The sequence below is a fragment of the Varroa jacobsoni genome, unplaced genomic scaffold (genome assembly GCF_002532875.2).
Source record: "Varroa jacobsoni isolate VJ856 unplaced genomic scaffold, vjacob_1.0 contig01667, whole genome shotgun sequence".
NCBI classification, from domain to species: domain Eukaryota; kingdom Metazoa; phylum Arthropoda; class Arachnida; order Mesostigmata; family Varroidae; genus Varroa; species Varroa jacobsoni.
The window spans coordinates 18,701-38,581 of NW_019214674.1; the positions used below are offsets into that span (position 1 = coordinate 18,701).

The following is a 19,881-nucleotide window of genomic DNA, read 5'->3' on the forward strand; positions in this document are numbered from 1 at the left end:
GAAATTAGACGGCTATCGGTGTGCTGCGTTGATGCAATTTAATTGTTTCCCTATGTCTCGACCAATACGCCCTCCATATTGCTAAGACGAGCAATCTCGTTCATGATAGTGAGTCAGAGCCATTTGCTAAGCGAAAGACCAGAAGCGACTACGTACTGTCAGTGGACCCGTTATACCAGCGAACTGCCTTAGTTCGTAACAATCTAACAGGAACAGGTTAAGGCAATAATCTGAACTGGTCTTCTGTACGCCAAAAATTCGTTCTCAGCCCAAACTACTACTGCTGTTGCTTGTGGACCGATCGTTTAAATTCCTGATGATAGCGACCTATGGCGAAGACGCTTTTGCAAAACTGCTCGCCCGTATTTTGAATGAATCCGGTTTCGAGCTCAAGTCAATTTTACTGTCGAGCTGTCGTTAGGCCCTCACCTTATAGTACGTGCATGAACGCAACATCGACAGATTCAGCTCGTCTACTTACTCCTTCCCATGGACTAGGCAAAAGCCCCTATCACGGTAATAGCCTCTTGTTGTGGGGTAAGATATTATGCAGAACGATATTTGAAAAAGGAAGCCCCGATACGTTCGCTGAAAGAGAAAGTAAGAGGAACTTTTGAATTTTGTTTATGGCACAAATGCCATATACATATGATCCTTTTTTCTCGCTCTCTCTACATTTTACTGATCCTTTTAGGGTCTCTCGAAGAATAAACGAGCCGCAGTAAAATGCTTGCTGAAAGGCCAGAGATGCCGTCCATCGAACGACTGTGTTTGTAGGCGACTGCCCTTCCCTGTCAGAGCGTTGAATCGGTATCGCCCGCTACTCGAACGACTTCGTACATCGGAAATTGTTGCTCGCTTGAAACTGACTACGGTTACTAGTAAGGCAACAGGACGTTGCCTCACTTGCTGCCGGGACCGCGTTGAGGATCGATCTATCATAAATACGTTGACTGAATAGTAAAATGGTAAAAAAACTGAATGGAAGTCAATGGCCGCACACGGGCTTATGGAAGGTGGGCCCTGTTGAGGCTTTTATGTTGTCGTAGTTAATGTTGTTACTGCGGGCGCTCAGCAGAGGCGCGATCAACGGTATATACAGTTTGAAAGACTACGCACTCACGATTTCATAAGAGACAGTGATAGCTAAAATCACGATGTTTTTGAGCATATTTGCCCGCCAAAGTACACTGACAGACGGCGTGCTCAATACAGTCGTAGGCGATCTGATGGATATTAGATATAATAATATGTTCTAAATAGTCCTTTAAAACGCATCTAGATACTACACTTCGGCAATGGCATTTACATACGACTGTATTAAATTGTCGAATCATATGACGGATGAATTCGATGCATGGCTGTTTGTCTTTCATACAACAGACGGATCCCTGCAATAGAGCTGCTTAAGTATAGCGGTAGTCCTACCTTATACAGAATAGGTACGTGTGGTAAAAAGCGTAATCGCCAACGTACCGTAAGTGTTGTTGCGCTACTTTTTGGTCAACTTCTGGCTTTCGCGTGAACTTGGTTTCGTCGCAAACGCACGCGATGAATGAGGCTTCCCGGAAGCTCGCTCATGACGACCATTCAATATGCCGTCTGCGACAGGATCTAAGTCTTGGAAAAACAACACGCCGCGCATATCGGGATGGTCGCCAGAGGTACCAAATATCAGCTAAGGTGAGCAGAAGAACGAAGAAGCAGTGTCTTCCTCACAAAATTGCTGTTGGTTTGTTACTCTTTGTGTGGGATGCGTACTGCAATGTGGCCCAGACTAGTAAATGAGCGACTGCTAGTGACTTCTAAATGCGCAAGAGCGAGCGCCGTCTTCGGTCTTAAGCCGGCGGAGCAGACGTCGCAGGCTCACAACGCGGCTCGGTAATGTAGAAGATAATCGCGCGACTCCGTTATAGCGAACCCCAGAGGAGGGTCCCGCGTGCCTGGACGACTGGCAGTTATACAGTGAGAGCGTGGACGCCTCTAGGCCGCATGTTGGGACCATACGTGGGCAGTGCAGCCAAATGTTACGGCTTGTGTTAACAAACTTAGCAGTTTTCGTCGCTGTTGGACAAGGTGTTGCTTGAATAAATAGTATCTGTGCCGGTGCTAGGTCTATATATATGGATCTTGACTATCACTTACTTGACCAACTTTACATATATGCAAAGTTCGTTTATCCATCTCTATTTCACGATGACCGAACGTTGCTCGCACAGACAATGGGTACGCCAGAGGTGCACAGCCGTGAGCCAATCTGAGAGCAGTAGCAGAAGCTGTGTCCATCTAACGTCAATGGCTAATTTCCGAAGAGAGCGCAATTGGTTGCTTTTACTTTTATCGCTGGATTAGCTGGGTCAAATGTTCGCTCGTCTGGTGCCCGTAAAGAGTTGGCTTCCAAGCCCTCCTCCAATTGTCCTTATCCCGAGGCCATTGCACAGGATCAGTTCGCGCATACGCCGTTTAACGAAGGGTAAAGTGCGATACCTAAGGATTATTTGAGAGCGGTGTTCGACCTGGTTGGCTAACAGACACTGAAGACAAAGCCAGAAACGCTACTTCCGACTTATACGACAAGCGGATCTTCAAGAGAGACAACGTTGTAAGCATAGATAGCAATGGCAACGCTAATAATTGCTAGTTAAGCTTATGATATGATGACATGAACGTGATCTAAAATGCTTCCAGAATGCTCTAGCTAACAATGCTCCCTATAGAGTGGGGCGTAATCAAGCGAGTGCCTAGTGCAGATTATTACTTGAATATATTAAGATTACAATACAGAATCACTGTTATCGTAGGCTAGCACAAACGATTATTTGAAACGCACAGTCAATCACAGTATAGACACGATCAAAACTTAGTCCCACAGTATATAATACGAAACGTAAATCCATATACACGTGAGGAATCGGGGCATAATCGGAGCGAAAAAAAAACCAACGATGAATGTCACAAGATACAAGGTCGCCGATTATAAAACCCAATTGACAATCGTGTACAAAGCTTGCGGTTGAAGGCTGCAGCGAAAGACCGCCTGGTACCAGTAGCTTTTACCGTTCCGTAGCCTTTCGCTTAGCGTTTGGATAACAATAAATGAAAGTAAGAATTTTCCATTTTATTCTTATTTATATTCCGTCGATTTTCTTTGTTATGTACTACTTTTTTCATTAGTTTTACTGTTCAGTCAACCCATGTTTTTAATAGATTTGTACTGTTTGTGTTTCGACCTAGTTTTTGGCCATGATATGTATATTTAGTATATTTACTCATTTTTTTTTCTAAAGCTATACATGCTTTGTCTTTCTAGTAAAGTAAAGTTCCATAATGTATTTCTTTGACCAAAAATAATTACTTACGTAAAGAACTCTTTTTATTTATAAAAAGTGCCGTTGCCCATATAGCAATAGCGGAATGGGCACAGTAGATTAAAGGGCAACGCCTCTATGGAATGTATGTGAAAATATATATACCCCAAAGTTGGACGCGGCGAATCGGTCGCTGGCGGATACAGCGGAAGAAGCCGCCGTATGCGCGTAATAGGCGTTGATGTTGGCTAACAAGGTGCTCATAACAGCCGGCACACCCTGGCACATGTATTTCGTCGAAAGGCAGTGGAAATGACTGTACATTGAGTAATTACATCAGAAGAAATGGTTTGATTTACGACGAGTTAGGTTCAAACGATGCCGCCGTCAACGTTTATTTAAAGTCGATACGGTAACACCGATCGAGCGGGTTTAAATAGCGAGACAATGACAGGATACGCATGAAATGAGCATAACGAAAACAGATAAAGTTAAGTTAAAGTTATCAGTGAAATTTACCCAGATGGAGAAAAGCGATTGAAGTACCGGAAATCCTCATTAATTTTTTTACCAAAAAAAAAGGAAAAATTTACCACTTAGTTTTTTTGTGTTCCAATACGGGATCGAAACTGTCTAGCGCATTTTAGTTCTATTTTATTTTGCTTACGTCATTGCTTGGTAAATTGACTCAATGCCATATCTCATAGCAAATTCGTCGACGATTTCTTCGGCGTTTTCTTCGAAGTACACCTTCCAAGCCTCATCTCCTTTAGCTTCCGGTAATTTGACGGCTCCAGCGTTTTGTTCGCACAGATAGTGGAACAGATTCTGCAGAACGAAAAACAAACGGTAGCAGCAAAAATTCAATGGTTTTCTCATAATCAAAATGCACTATTGGCCTAACTGCACGAGTGACGTTGTTGATTAACACATGATTGGCCTAAAAATGTATTTATATTCCATATTAGATGTCCTTTTTTGCCTTGTTGCGAATCTTGGCGGGAAGGTGGTGTGTCGATTGCACAAAAACAATATCAACAAAGATTAAAAATGGAATTTTTGTTTGTTCTGCTTAGTTTTTCAGTTTATCCATGTCAGTTTTACCCTCCTACCTCGTGGAGGCAGGTGTATTGTACATGGTAAGGCGCCACTTTCTCTTCGCCCTTAATCTCGACGCTAATGTGAAGCCGGATGGCGCCTGATACAGCGCTCTTGTCTGTTCGTTTTTCCAGATTGTACCATACGTCCATCTCGCCGGAAAGGGTACGCACTTCGATGATGGTCTGACCAAGAAAATCGTCCGATTCCCGTGTCAGTTTTTGCCTCAGCTTCGATTTCAAGTCGTTGTCTTCGTCCCAGACTCGCACCTGTTAACGAGGTTGCAATTGATGAACAATACGATAACGATCGACAAGTTGTCCTTTAACAACGGATTTGATAAACTCATGAAGCGTTAATTATATGTACCACGGAATGGTAGGAAGATTAGCGCTTCCGCACGTTCTTCAACTACTCTGTTGTCGCAACGATAACACATCATTTGGCATACAACGGCACTTGGCCGCCATTCAAGGACAACGCTCTTTGGGACAGCAGCTCAGCACATACGGGGAGCAAGTGGGTCTGTATTGCTGCCAAGATCGTCTAGAAAGAACTCTGGTCGTTTCCGCTTCTCTATTCTCCCGTTATTGAATAGCTTCCGACTAAGCTGATGTTCTTTAGGGGCAAGCTATCAGGCGTTCTTCACAATGGCAAAAGAACTGAAGTAAAAGCTTCTACGAAACATAAGCACTATAGCGCATTACAGAGGTACCAGGCGCAACTAAGCCAAACGATTCACAAAATTCTCCTGTAGCCTCTATTCAGCGTTTTATTAAATATAAGTGACCAAAGTACCTCTGCTATGAGGGAGACATTCATGGGACAGTGTGTACACACGATAAACTAGTACTACTGAGAAAAATGTACAGGGTAAAGGAACTATCTTGGGTGACCTACTGACCTTGATGCGATCGGAAGAATTGTGGCACTCGAAGTAAAATTTTTCATTCCACTCCGGGTTCAAATCCCTGGCCATAGTGCGCGTCCGCTTTTTTGTCTTTCCCACCTAAGACCAGCAGATAGTAAACAAATAAGGTTTAGTTCATTTTTCCTCCAACTGCACCGAAACACACAAGTGTCTCCATACAAATATATCTAAAGTCAGCGTGGTATGGTAGTTATGAAAACACCGGCTGGTTTATTAAGAAGCAAAAAGTGGGCCAATCATTTCTAAATGGAGATGAAAAGTGGATCACTACAGCAATGATTCTTTGGTTCGCCCAGGCGTCTACATGGCCTTAGCCAGTTACCTGATAGTCGATAGACACTAACAAGGAGTGAGGTAATCATTGATTGTGCTATGATACAAGTTCGCCTCTTGGTAGAATACAAACCTGTTCCTTTCGAATAAAGTCAATTTATATGACTGAGTAGTTAAATTAGACATTATTTTAATTAGTAAAGACACAGTGTATAAGGGATGCCAAAATATTGATCACGGAAGAGGATTCACGCGGTCTCACCTACCTGGACTGTCACGTAGGGGTCACTGGTGCCGCTTTTATCTTTGGCAATTAGACCCTGCGCACATATGACTGCAAATCCGTAAGTTCATGTTAGGCCCATTACAAATCTAATTACTGATATTTTCACATGCATTTTGGCCGACTAAGGATCGCTCCATATCTAGGTCTTGAAAAAAACGAAGAATCAGGAATCAAGGGCAGTCAGAGAAAAATGAGAAAAGCATTAACGATAATATGCAATGCTTGGCAACCTTAAGGATATACAGAGGCGTCCGTTCGTCATTCGTGATTCCCTCAACTGTGAGAGCCCTAAAAACAGGAGCTTTGAAAGGACTTCAGCAGTTCGCACGGACAGACAAGCAATGCATGAGCATACTATGCACCTGTTCAACTCATACAATACTGAGACTCTTATCTGCATGTTATAACGTACATAAGAAACATTCCATGGAGAGCAAATTTTAGTATGTGCTGTTAAATAGCATAATACTAGTGCAATGATAGTGTATAGGAAAGCTTATTCGGCGTATCTATCTTTTATGAAAGTCAGCGCTGGTCCACAAAGAGACATATCGCCCGAAGGCGCAGGTGCGTCTTTTGAAGTTGTTCGCAGAAATGAAAATGCCTTCATTCTTCAATCTCTCAGTCAAAAAAAATAGGTATTTAGAGAAACGGTCTACTGAAGTGTACTCGATTCACAGGAAAAATGTTGTTATTCCTTTCCGACTTTGCCTCATTTCACGATGTATTAAAATAATGGGGTCATCTACAAGCAACTGCAATCTGCCCAGGGAAATAGAGGAATTTCGCCATAGTGTCACTTTTAAATTAAAACGTTTCATATTATCGTCTGTTCTATAAAATCGAAACGAAACAGACATGTATTCTTAGCAGTAAAAGTTACAATGCTACATGAACACAGCATAACTTGTCAGCCATCTTTTTTTTTATGTTTATGTGCTTAAGACAAACTGCAATGTATTTTTCTTCAGATCGAGACAGTGAAACACCACTCCAGTTCAGGTATTTCCAGCATAAGACTGTCAACCAACACGGAGGAATCTAGTATTTCTATGTCAAGAGGCGGGCTGCAATTTTTTAAATTTCTGTACACAGCTTAAAGTAGCTTCTTAGTTTTGTTTGTACGCCCATAAGTGCGAAACATGCCCAAAAATAGTGCCAAAGCATTTATTAGAGCAATGCACTATGAGCCTAAAAAGGAACTACATTTTTTCTAAATATATTCGGTTAATTCATGTGAAATGCTGAAAACTTATGGGCCACACACCCATAATCAACTGCTACATACAGCGAATAAGATCGGAACAAATATAGCGTACTCACTGCTTGTTTGTGGAGAGTTGTCACCTTTATTATCATGAACACAATTCTATTTGTGTGCCTCTTAAAAGCATCCTCTCTCGTTTTGAGTCTAAACGATTTACAGCATTTTACCAGACCCTCGAAATAGTCCCTGTTTGAAACCCAGCACAGCCTTCTAGGTTTGACAGCGATGGGAGGCGCCGAAACGATACCGCTGGTTTGTTTGCTAAGTCTACTTCTATATCTATGGGATGGTGGGCGCAGTTTGTAAATCAAAACACCTTTGATTGTTTCTACAAAGACCATAATGCGCATAGGAGAAACCATTGGCATTAACAAAGAAAAATATCACCCTGTTATTTAGTTAGTAGGTTGATTTGTAGCTATTTTAGCTACTGCTATGATTATAACCACCACGAAATAAAAGCTATACGATGTCCCAAAAACGTGTATTCTATGTAACTTTTTCAACCGTTTTTTAACACTGCAGTGACTGATGCCAATTACTTGATTTTACTACGGGGAACTGTTTTTCCATGCATTCGGTGAAGATAGCGAATCCAACTTCTAATAGAATGGAACGTCTATATACTAACATCGTGATATATGTACAGATCTTAATAAGAAGCTTTTAAACAGATGAGTTGGAAATGTATCTCAGAATGGGCCTCCGTTCCCCTGACCTGACACCCATAAATCTGTTCTTGTAGGGATACTTTGAAGCTGAGGTCCACGCCAGAAAATGACGGCACCCGAAGATTGAAAAGCTTGTTAAAGTTTGCAATTCAATAGCTTACTACGCTTTACAGTGTACTGATCAGAAGAATAATTATTTTCAACATCTATGACTGGAAGGAAAATTATACAGTTTTCCTAAAATACCTTGCGAGCTTAAATATTAATTTTATATTAATCAGAATTGAAGTTGTAAGCAGTTAAACTGTGTTCCATTTTTGAAACATCCTGTATGTTGTTCAGGTTACAAGTGTGTGCACCTTGGCCTACCAGGCGACAGACCCAAGAATAGCAGTAAGCCCGTTACGAATTATAGCTTCCGCCACAGGCTCGCATCCAGAAATGATTTTTTGCGCCGATAGCGAATCGAGAGGTGCCAGCAACGTAGGTATAAGCGTTGTTGGAGAGAAGATGGAAGGTACTTTCTAAACAAATGGGTTCTACGAAGACAAAATTGCAAATAAGGGGAGAGCTCGAATGGGAGACCAAGGAAGGGTCCCGTGCTGTTTAACTACACTGTGCAAAAACCGGAAATACTACTCGCATGAGATGTTTGCGCGCTAATTAATGTCTTAATAGAATATTTGTTTCAATTGTTCGAGCTACCAGAATAGTGTGATTCGTATAGTGTTTGTTGCCGGCTGTTTATCGTGCTCTCTAAAGCTGTTTGTCTTAGGGCCAAAAAAAGCTGGGGCCTGCCCTGCGATATTTGTACCTGTTATAGCAATTTTGCAGGCCCAATTTGAGGTTCCTTCGAAAATGGATTCCTCGGCCTGCTGCAGCGCCTCGATATGCGTGTCGGGGTCCACCGTGAAGGTCAGCCTGACGGTTGTACGTAAATACACCGGACACAAATTCAAAGAATACACACATACGCCGTACATCGATGACAAAAGCAATAACAACAACCCGTAATAACGATGAACACATAACAACAATGATCGCAACAGTGGCGACAATGCGCGAGTTATTTTACTAAGATCGATAACAAGAGTAAAAATAGTAAAGTTAGTAACAAATCAAAATGGTACTTGTAGTGAGATCCCGGTAGCTTAATACGGAAGATACGTGATAAAGCATTGATGACAATACAATGGAAATCTGGTAGTCCACTTACATGCACGCAAATCTGCATAAACGGTCACAAATATATGTTTTCGAATCATTGCTTTATGTGAATTTTCTGGTTCAGTGAACCGCGATGGACTGTGTACGGAGAATACGAACGATTACTTCATGATAACGCGGCTCGTCAAGATGATACGGAACACGCTGGTACGCATAACGCTGTTTTTGTTTCTGATTGGATTGAAGCTTGTCGCGCGGGCTGTGTTTCAGGAGTTTGATAGTAAACAACTAGTTTGAACGAGACATGGGTTTGTTGATCGACCCCCGCATTCGGATTGGCTGAGAAAAATGATCTAAGGTTGAGTACACGTACATACGTATGTTACCTCAATGCCAGAAAGAATAGTCACAGTGATAGAAGATGAGAATGATCTATTTTATGTTGATTTGTTTATATGCAGTTAACGTTTAGGGCTTGGCATTAAGTGTGCCAGAAGTCATCGAAAATTTTTATCTGCACGCATTGTCTGTATGATATTAAAAGATTTCACTGTATAACAATCATCAGTCACGTTTTGTGTAGCGCTGAGCGAAACAACAAGGTTCCGAGACAGATGCCTTTACCTGGTCCTGTATGAGGTCAAGTTTTACATACGCTATAGTATTTTCTCTAGTAACGACAAAGAATAGATTTTTTAATCTAACCACTACAGATATAAATGTATTCATATTTACTATCTGAGTTTCTTCTATTTATAGAAGTATTAAGAGAAATAAGGATATGTCATATTCAAGATAGGATAATCTATGTGTGCATAGGGCTTGGTCATTTCGATATTTATCTATTATAACGCGATTTTAGCTACGCTAATAGTTGTTTGTGTTTTGCATTAGGGAGCCTCGTTTGAAGTGACTGGAATTGGTGTTCACCACTGTCTGTATAGAGATCTATCGAACTATAAACCTGGTTCAGGTGTGCGAAATGTCGAAATTTCAATGCAGTCTACAACATAACACAAGGCGTTCGCTGGACTTCGTTCCCCCAACGCTTTCGAAACATACAGGACTGTTCAGTGTCACTTGTTTCTCGACGCAAACACAGAGGCAATGCTTATCTCACGCGTCGCTACGTAGACGCACACCCTATTCATAAATCACTAATCAACCTCTAAGCATAACGATCAAAACATGAACCTTAACAGCTACATCAACACTTATGACTGTGGTCATCGTCCCTCATTCGGGACACCGCGAGTAACCATAACAGTATCCATTGACACCCAGGCTGCAAATAATCTTCGTTGCTCCATGTCGACCAGCAGATTCAGAGTTAACGTTCTCCAGTTCTTCATAGCATTCTTCGTACACTCAGTCAAAAGGCCGATCATGTTTTAGGCAACGCCTGCCAATTCTACATACAGACAACAAGGCCTGATATGCGAAAGACCACGAGAAAAAGTAATAACAAATAATAAAAAACGATTATCGTAATAATGGTACGGATATGGGAAGAAAGGAGGCGAACACTCAAACGACAGGTTTGGGCATTTCTCAGGTGATCAATCGCTGGCAGGGGGCAACACCAGTAAACGATATCGAATGAGCGTCCGGGTGATACCTGAATATATCACATGTGTTTGTTAAAGCATTATTGAACCGCACAACCACAGAAGTAATACAAACTAACACAACAGGGAAATAACGTTTCGGTGCTAATCGAGGGATTCGGATTTAGCAAGGAAGGTGTCACAGTATCAGAGGTGATCACGCAGTGGAACGGTGCCTGTTTGATGGTGGAACGCATTCAGCTGCTGACTGAATTGACGACCACGTGCTTACAACGATGACAGCAGCAGCAGCCGCAGGAAACTGTTGCAATACATTTGTAGCTAGGCAAATATAGAAACAGTAAGAGGATGCTGAGCATTTCCGAGCCCAGTTCGTGGGCCGAGGTCGACATTCCTCTTGGGGTTCTTACCGGTGATGGCGATCTTGGCAGACCACTTGGACGTGCCATCGAGAACAGACTGCCTAACTGCCTTTAGATGTCCCGCATGGCTCTTGATGTCTACGTTGAAGACGCACCTATATAGGTCCAACGACGGTATCGTCGTGGTATCAGTCACATCGTGGTTGAATGGTAGAAAGAAGTTGTTGAAGAAGCGGGGAGTTGTGGTAAAAATATATTGGAATAATGGTCACACAGACACATACATACACACACATTTTGTTAAAAATTGTTGAAATAAAAATGAATAATGGGAAAGCGCGATAGAACGTGAAATTTCTATTTTTACTAAGATGCACTATGAGCGCGAACAAATACGCAACGTAGTTAAGAAGCAGGCACGTCGTGGGTGATAATCTTGGTTTCCGCAAAATCTTGCTCTGAGTGGTAGACGTTCACAACTGACAAATTAGTGAAGTTCGCAATGTTATTTTTTCTGCGCGTCGATTATATTCCCGGAACATATAGATTCTCATCTAACTACGCTATCTGCAGAAGTTTTGAATATTTCTATGTATACTCTTATTATGTTTATAATATTTTGTATGGAAAATCGGGATACAATTTATCACATGGTTTTTTTATTTTTCTTTTTTATCAATCATCACCTGGTTTTCTAAAATCTGCAAGTCTGTAATGAAAAACTTTTCCCGTTTTTAGCGACACTATAATTGTAATAACCTAAACAAAGTTTCCCTTCAAAGCCTTCTAATCTTCTATAGAAGTATCAGATAATGATTGAACTGTCATATTCTATATTAACCTACAACAAGTAACGTGTAGCTCCAATAGACATTTCGAAGTTTACGTCAACAAGCGCGCACGCAATGTTTGTTCAGTCATGCAAAAAAATTTGGTACCTGATTAACTGGAAAATTTCTGGTTTATCTCGCTCTCGGACTTTCATCCTCTCTTTCATTGCCGTGATGATCGAATTGGCCTAAAGAAAAAATAGTGGAAATTACAGATTGAATTTTCGTGTGCCGTTAGCACTAAGTTAGCTATACTTGATAAGTTTATCCCTTAAGAATGTACCTATGTAAATTCTTTCCGAACCCAGTGCAGATTTTATTCCGGGTGCTTGTTCGGTAATAGAGGAGCGATTTGTTATTTCTAAACTAAAGTGTAAACAGAAGTCTCTTATGTACTAAGATGATTCGGTGGTGTTTACTTAATATACCTTATCTTCTGCTCCATGCTTTGAGGATTTTTCAGCTGCCCGTTGAAGACAATCGGCGTTGAGCAGATCCTTACATTTCTCGTGACACTTTACGCCGCATTCTGTATAAACAAACAAGGCATAAAATAGACGTTAATGAGGAGTTCGTGTTTGCATAGTTAGTTACTAACTAGAATAACTATTGGTAACGTCTAGCCTTCGTGTACTTTATTAAGTAGATGCAGTAGTGATATATGAACGTTTTACAACTTTTTTTTTTTTCCGAACTGAAAAGTCCTATTTTCAACCTTGTTTGTTATTAGTGTGTCGTTCAAGGGAATCGAGACAGGTCTGGAGGCCTATTGGCTCAATTTAATGATTTCAAACATCCCAAATAGAAGCGACGCCTTTTCATTTTTGTATGACATGAATAAGTTATCCTAGATAGGCCGCACGAAGTCACCGTTAGCTCTGTGTTGTTTTTACGGCTAGCAACTATAAGTTTTTCATTTGAACAAGTGACAGTGATACGAAATGCTCGATCGTATCTATTACTTTATCAATCTTGCTTCTTATCTATACTGTGTTTCACCGCACATTAAGGTTGGCTTAGCGGTTCAGGTTCGTGCTCCAGAACCCATTGTAACTATATGCCCCTTTGCAGAGTGATGGCAGGCAACATATCCCCGAAATATTCGATATGTCCACGTAAAATGAATTGTAGTAATTCAAATTTTACGTCCAAAACCACGTTTATTATTATGGACTTCTCTGGAACTGCTACTGCGATAGTGCTCTACACATTTGTTAGCTTTTTTAGTCTAGAGGTCTTATGGCAATTTATGAACTTTTACAAATGTACACATTTGGTAACTTGAAAATAACCGATTACATACGATTACTAATTACACTGCGACGTTAGAAGAACACATTGTTGTTAAAAGTTCTTTAAAGAACTAAACAACGACATATTGCATACAAATAGTTCCTTGGTCCTCATTACGTAGGTATCACCTAGTTTTTGCCAGCTTTCGCATGTAATTTACACATGGCTCGCTATACTTGAATATTACAGCCAGACGTAAGGCTTATGAGTAGGGGACCCAACTTTTAATCGAAATTTAAAAAGCCGGCTATTTCGTTGGCAAGAGAACTGGTGTACTTACAAGTACGTGCTAAAATAATCCGTACATTGTGACAAATCACAAGAAACAGCTACAATTAGTATTGCGGTTTTTATCGCCAGTTTATATAATATACCTGTGCAACGAAGTCCCTGGTTTGTGATCCCCCATAACAGTCCTTCGCATTCGTAGCAATAGGTAGGAGACGTGGCGGTCCACGATTGGAAGTTGTGCGGAGTGGTGCTAAAAAACAAATATATCAACAGTATATAGGTAAGTTATTTAATCGACCATATAGTATGATGAGACGTTCGCCAAGCGACTCATTTGTCAAGTATTACTGCTTGACGCTAAAAACATGTGCCTTGTTAAATGGTTCTATATTTTCGTGTCGTTTTTCAAAAATTCAACACAAATACAGAACCTATTTTTGCTTGCGTTGAGAATGCTAAACGCCTTAGTAATGAATACTGATTATAGATAATCGTTAATAATAAAATTAACGCCTAAACAGTGTCCAAATATCTCTTTCGTAGTGCACGGTACGTCCTAAACTGCACATCTGGACGTCTTAGGAAAAACCTTACCTTGACAACACTGCGACAATGTTTGAATAAAATAGTTATACTATTAGAACCACCAATGGAAAACGAGGCTACGTAAAATTAGTCATGTCCTACTTCAAAGTCTCAAAGGGATAGCTACGTCAAGCACGTTATAGCTCGGGCTGTTCTTCGTTGTATATTCCTTGGCCTTTTTTTTTTATGTAAATGTAACAAGTGGCCTTAAAGGTTTGCCGTTCAGTTCTACCGCGAATGTAATGAAGTAACAATATTCATTTCATAATGCGATTCGCAAAGAAGGTAAACGGCTCTTTCTGTACTTTTAGCTTGAAATGCAAATCATACCTGAGTTTCCTGACGCTACACCGCCCTATTGTTAGATGAACGAATATAAAACCACTCAGACAACTTAGAAGATTTTTATGTATTTTCCCTTTCATATATTGTCATATTGTGATTTGGGTCGGACAAAAAACCTTTCTCCTTCCTTCTTTCGCTAGGAAGCTGATAATCAGCTGCTCCGATACAAGATCTCGGTCATTTTCTGCCGAGTCGTCTATTATTTAAATATGTTCGCATCTTTGGTAGTGAAATGGAACCCCGTGCATCTCGCCCACACGGGCTCTCCCGGTGGATCTCCCGACAAAAAAATCAGCTTAGTAATTCATTATTTATTCGTTCGCAAATTACGCTACTTATTATAATAGTGCAAGCAACGTGCCGCGTCAAGCTCGTCATTTTTTTGGCCCGTACTATAAATCTGTGATTGTTTTACAGCAAAAAAAGACCCCTCTCCTGGAGATTTTGAACACCTACGTGACACTTTCATCTTCTACATCTATATTATACTGACCTACTGATCGGGTAGATAAGCGCCTGTAGAGTTTTCTTATACACGTGCATTTTGAGTTCTTCGTCATTTAACGACGGACGAGTCACCGCTGGTGTGATACCAGCATTGCGCTTCGTTGCCGCCATCGTCTATTCAGTTCAGACCGGTTCGTATTAGATGGTCACGTGAATCAAGTTGAACGGACCGTGCGGGGTTGCATTTATTGAACGGGACCGATCCGAGGCCGAGACGTTCATTGGATACACGAGACGCGGCGCAACGTTTGGGCGTCGGGCATAAATATAGGGGAGCGTGGCGACGACAGGACAATCCATCGTTCCAGGGCGAAGGCCAGCGTAAGTAGAACACGCGAAAACTATTAGATTTGCTCATCCCGAGTATGCTAACTCAGCACAGAGCGGTAGCAGTGTCTAGTTTAGCGAACAAAGCATCCATTCACGAAAATATAGAACGATAGCACAGAAGATTGTACAGGTCAAATGCAGTGCGTTCGTGTTAAGTATTGCTTCGATGGGGCAGACTTCAGTCGAGGAAAAATGCTAGGTTTTATTGCTATATATATACATATATGGCAATAAAACCGGCGGAACGGCAGATCGGTATGATCGCAGAAATATATGGCTACGAATCAACCTTCTTTTATCAGTAAACAGAGCCTATTGCAGATTATAAACAGGCTGTCGGAGAGAACCGGCTGGTACCTCACAAACATCCTGAACAAAACGATCTCACCGCGTCCATCCAAATCGTGATGGTGGTACGAAGTTGTATTGGGAACTGTCCACCCGATCGTAGCAATTCTTTGGCATGTAACCTAAGCGTGCAGAAGATTGACTGAAGATAATCCCATAAGATGCGGAACCTCTTGAACAATCGACCGTGAGCGCTCACGTTTGTGCAAAATAAGCCAACGAAGCTGGTGCTAATCTTGTTCGTTGAAAGAGTAACTATGGACAACTTTTCAAACGAAATCAACTTAGTCGATTAATTAAAATGCAGCATTTATGTACAAAGCGCGATTTTACATGTAAATGTATATGTCTCGCGTTCAAATTGTATCCGTTGGGTCCGTGACACGCGTTGCGTGCCCGTTACCGAGACTGAGCTAACTGTGAGTGACCCAATATAATTTTAGTCTAGTCGCATTTTCTAGGATTATCCTCTATATGAGCCAATTCGAAATCATTGGCAACCATTGCGAGTTAATGATGGCTTTTCGCAGTAGCTCGATAATTTTCAAACAATTTTCTATTGTAGAATCTAATGCCTATCGCTCTGTTTTTGACTATTTAGAAAATAGAAAGCTACGATAAACGGAACGTGTTGCCAAACAATTGTAAAAATGTCGAAAATTCTATAAAATCAAACAAATTATAGATCAAGTCCAATTGGCATGCGCAAAGCGCGAAGGGGGGTATGGACGTTACTACTCTAGAGTGCGGAAAACACAACGATCTTTGTTGGAATCGTTTGCAGGGCAGAATGGCATTAACGTCTACGACGCTAATCTGTGGACGCTAGCCTGCTACCTCTAACATTAATTACATACAAGCAACAGGGTATGCTAACTAATTATAAGGCACTTATTGCAAAATAACGATGAGGCAGGTCTAAGCAAAGAGGGGCATCGCGAAACCATAGACGATCGAGAAGTTAGTGTCCCGTCAACCGGATAATGATAGGACCGCACTGGAAACAATCGCTATCTGTATTTGTAGATGTAATGTTTCTGAAATGACGAAATTTTGCTTAATGTACATGTGCGTGTTAAGCTATCGACGAATCGTTTTGTCATACAGACACAATAGAATTATGCCTCGGTAGAGTGTACACGACCAGGCGCACAGTAGCAAATATTCAATCCTGTACTCTTTTGACCACGTTTTTTTTTCGAGCGAACGGATTTCGTGTCATTGTAATGCGTATACGTGAGTGTAGGTCGTATGTAATAAAAAAATAATTACCGTGATACGTCACGGCTCGAATAAATATTGGTACACGCCATGGCCAGACGTACGCTAGAGGGGACGTGAACATCGTTCATGTTGACCTTCTTCAATACATGCGCCTTTCACTAGAAATGAGAAGTTGTGATGATATGATAGTTTACTGCCGGTACAGAATTCTAGGAGGATATATGTTAATAGCTATTGGAACAGTATCGAGCATCAGCAGAACGTTGGGACACAATCTTATAAACCGCGAAGAAAAATGACCGTTCTTAAAGATACAGCTTTCTTGTAACGTAAATATAATGAAATACAAAAGTATGCTAGTCACATATAGAATCGTCGAGAGACGAAACCTCTTGATCATCAATAGCAATTTTTTTTTGTAAATGATGAGAAACTGTGTTACGTAGCGGAACTAACATGTGCCAGTCATCGAACGACGGGAGCAGGACAGCTATTTACATGTACAGTATATGAGATGAATGATGCAGGCACAGCCGTGAAGATCTGATATCATCACTATCACATTAAGCTCGATCTTCACCTCTATTCAAAAGAGAGGAAAAAATGGTGCCGTAAACTAGTCATTGTCTATCGGTCTTCAAGAAGCTCTTCATATTGCCAGCAAGCAGCGCTGCAACAGAATGAAATTTGAATTATGTTAATACATACATGGCAAGTAGTATAGTTGGAGACTCATTGAAAGAAAGCGCCCGGTAAGCAATCGAACATTTACACGCCAACCAAAGAACCGCGTCGGCTTTGTTGCAGTGCGGATAGGTGTGAACGCCATGATATATATACGATGTGAAAACGTGTTGTAATGTGTTTGTAGCATGTACGTGTTTAACGTTAGATGAAAGTGGAATATCAAAGAAGCGACACAGTGCGCTTAAAAAGGATGCGAAAATAACTTAAAGTCCAATTGAATTTAATAAAATCCAAGACCCAGTCCAGTCAAGTTCAATCAAATAAATTCATTCATTCATTTATTTAAGCAGCCGGTCAAATCAATCGATTTAGTCCAACCGGATGGCGTCCGGTGTGGAAAACTGGGTTTAGCTCTACTACAGTCAGAGGGTAACTTCTCACGCTTCTATAGCGATACAGAATAAATGGAACTTTGTTATACCTTGAGCACCTATTGTCGAGACAGACCGGTGGAGGGCAGAAAGAACATCAAAGTTAGTTTATTTTATATACAACAATATATCCGCGAGTTATCTACATACAACTATATGTGTATATATATACGTCTCGTTACAACTCGAACAGTAATAGTAAGAACTGCTGACCGCTTAATTATCATTATGTGATAGATAAAAGTAGTAAATCTGGCACATTGTTTATCCTCTTCCTTCAAGCTTTCTATGGCCTCGAAAAACGGTCCGATATTCATTTGTTTAGAATCCTCTGGATAAATTATTTGAGTTTTCTCTATCGTGGCATCAAGAAGAAAACTGGGTAAGTACATTATGCCCGGTTCTTAGACAAATATGCACGCAAAAAACTGTTAGTAACTGTTCTGTTACATAGAGAGATAAATTCACTGGTTACCTATTTGCGCTTTATATAGCCTTCATCCTTGCATTGGCGCGTGGTTTCCGTACCTTGTCCTTTCTATGCCCGAATGAAATAGTACTTACGAGTTCGCTGACGAGAGGAATGGACTTTCTTCTGGGCCGGATGTCGGGCATGGAGTCGATGTTCGAGTAAAAGGTATTGTCTCCACCGGCAGAAACGGCCCCAGGAGCCCCACCAGCTCCTCTCCGAGGACCTCCACCATCGCGATTGCTGCCCGCAGACCCCTGTGACGTTAATAGTGCCGAGAACGGATAACAAATGGGGGACGAAGAACAGCGGAAGAAATTCAAACGTTAGTGTGATTACAGTCGTCAATCGTACGCGTTTGTACGCATGCGACGTTGAGCGGATAACGTAGAGTTGCAAAGCTTAGCCAATATAGTATGGGGGCGGTATGATTCTATTGAAAACGTTTCGTACAACGCGGTAGATTGCTAGATCTACTGCATGCGCACAGACAAGTAGTGCTTGAAAAATGGGATATTTTCATTTAATTTGTCAACCTCTACTTAACGTGACTGTATCCGTTAAATTGACAATGAATTAGTATTGCCCTTAATGTGTTATAGAACAATTATAAACACTAAACGCTGAAACGAGCTTTGAAACTCATTAGAATATCGACTAACATTGCTCAACTGAAGTTACCAATCAGCTACCGTATTTAGAGTGGCTCCAATATGTCTTGCTTTAAACTTACTCGTAAACTTACTACTCGGCCAAATTAGTAGTTTAATTATTCTTTAACGTCCGAATAGGCCTATTTTGTTAGAAGTTAGGTGCTTCCACATGTCCAGTATAATAGATATTTACGTCTATGAAAGCGTCGTTAATCGTGAACTGATTACCCAGTATGGGCGTGAAAGCAGTGAATGTTGCCTTCGCAAGTCCAATTGCGTGTGACCATAGTCGAAATACACCGCCTGCTAGGGCAGACGCCCTGTTACGTCCACCCCCTAGAAATAGTCGTTATTTTCATTAACTCATTTTTGACTTGTTCAAAACAGATTGCACCCAAGCCAGACTGTGTTCTGAAATTTACGTAAAGAAAAATCTATATTTTCTTTTCAATTGCGATACGTATTACATGTATATATGCCTTAAGACCAAATTATTAGAGACAAACAATGCTCTCGCTCAAATCATTGCTTGTTGCTCTTTAATTTAAGCGAAGACGTCTACGCCCATACAAAAGCCCAATGCGGTGCTTCAGTTTGACCACACGCACTATCGCGAGCCACATCAATTATCATTGTGCTAATCAATGTCAGGAGATCACAAAAGGAACGACCTACGTACGCTCTCACGCTATTCTTCAGAGACGAGAAATTTCCTTGCTAGGACAGAGCGCCAGATCCCACAAAAGACGAGAAAAATTTGAGATCAGGTCAATTACAATAGGATTAATTTCCTTATGTGACGGGAGACGAGTTCTTGCTCAAAGGTAGGGGAGGGGAAGGCGGCAAAAGATGGCGTATTCAGTAGTAGGTCGTACCTGAACGAGTTTTCTTTTCGCCTTTGCTGCGCCTTTGTTCCGTTTTACTGTGTCGTGCGCCTGTCTGACGGCTCTTATAATGATGAAGATTATCCTCGATAGCTATCGGGGACGACGCCGTCGACGAGACCAGTCACTAATC

General features: G+C 41.1%; 1 protein-coding gene across 1 annotated transcript in view; it reads right to left on the reverse strand.

Annotated features, from left to right (window-relative positions):
• LOC111272144 (protein unc-13 homolog A) overlaps positions 1-18,477 on the reverse strand; it is a 34,570-nt gene extending 16,093 nt beyond the window's left edge. The window contains exons 1-11 of the mRNA XM_022853403.2: positions 18,307-18,477; positions 14,709-14,836; positions 13,429-13,535; positions 12,190-12,290; positions 11,870-11,949; positions 10,980-11,086; positions 5,877-5,944; positions 5,311-5,415; positions 4,421-4,675; positions 3,976-4,136; positions 3,474-3,624 (exon numbers count right to left, since the gene is read on the reverse strand). Of these exons, the coding sequence (XP_022709138.1) occupies positions 3,474-3,624; positions 3,976-4,136; positions 4,421-4,675; positions 5,311-5,415; positions 5,877-5,944; positions 10,980-11,086; positions 11,870-11,949; positions 12,190-12,290; positions 13,429-13,535; positions 14,709-14,836; positions 18,307-18,357 (1,314 nt within the window). The 5' untranslated portion in view covers positions 18,358-18,477. The remainder of the gene's footprint in view (positions 1-3,473; positions 3,625-3,975; positions 4,137-4,420; positions 4,676-5,310; positions 5,416-5,876; positions 5,945-10,979; positions 11,087-11,869; positions 11,950-12,189; positions 12,291-13,428; positions 13,536-14,708; positions 14,837-18,306) is intronic.
• Positions 18,478-19,881: the final 1,404 nt, after the last annotated feature.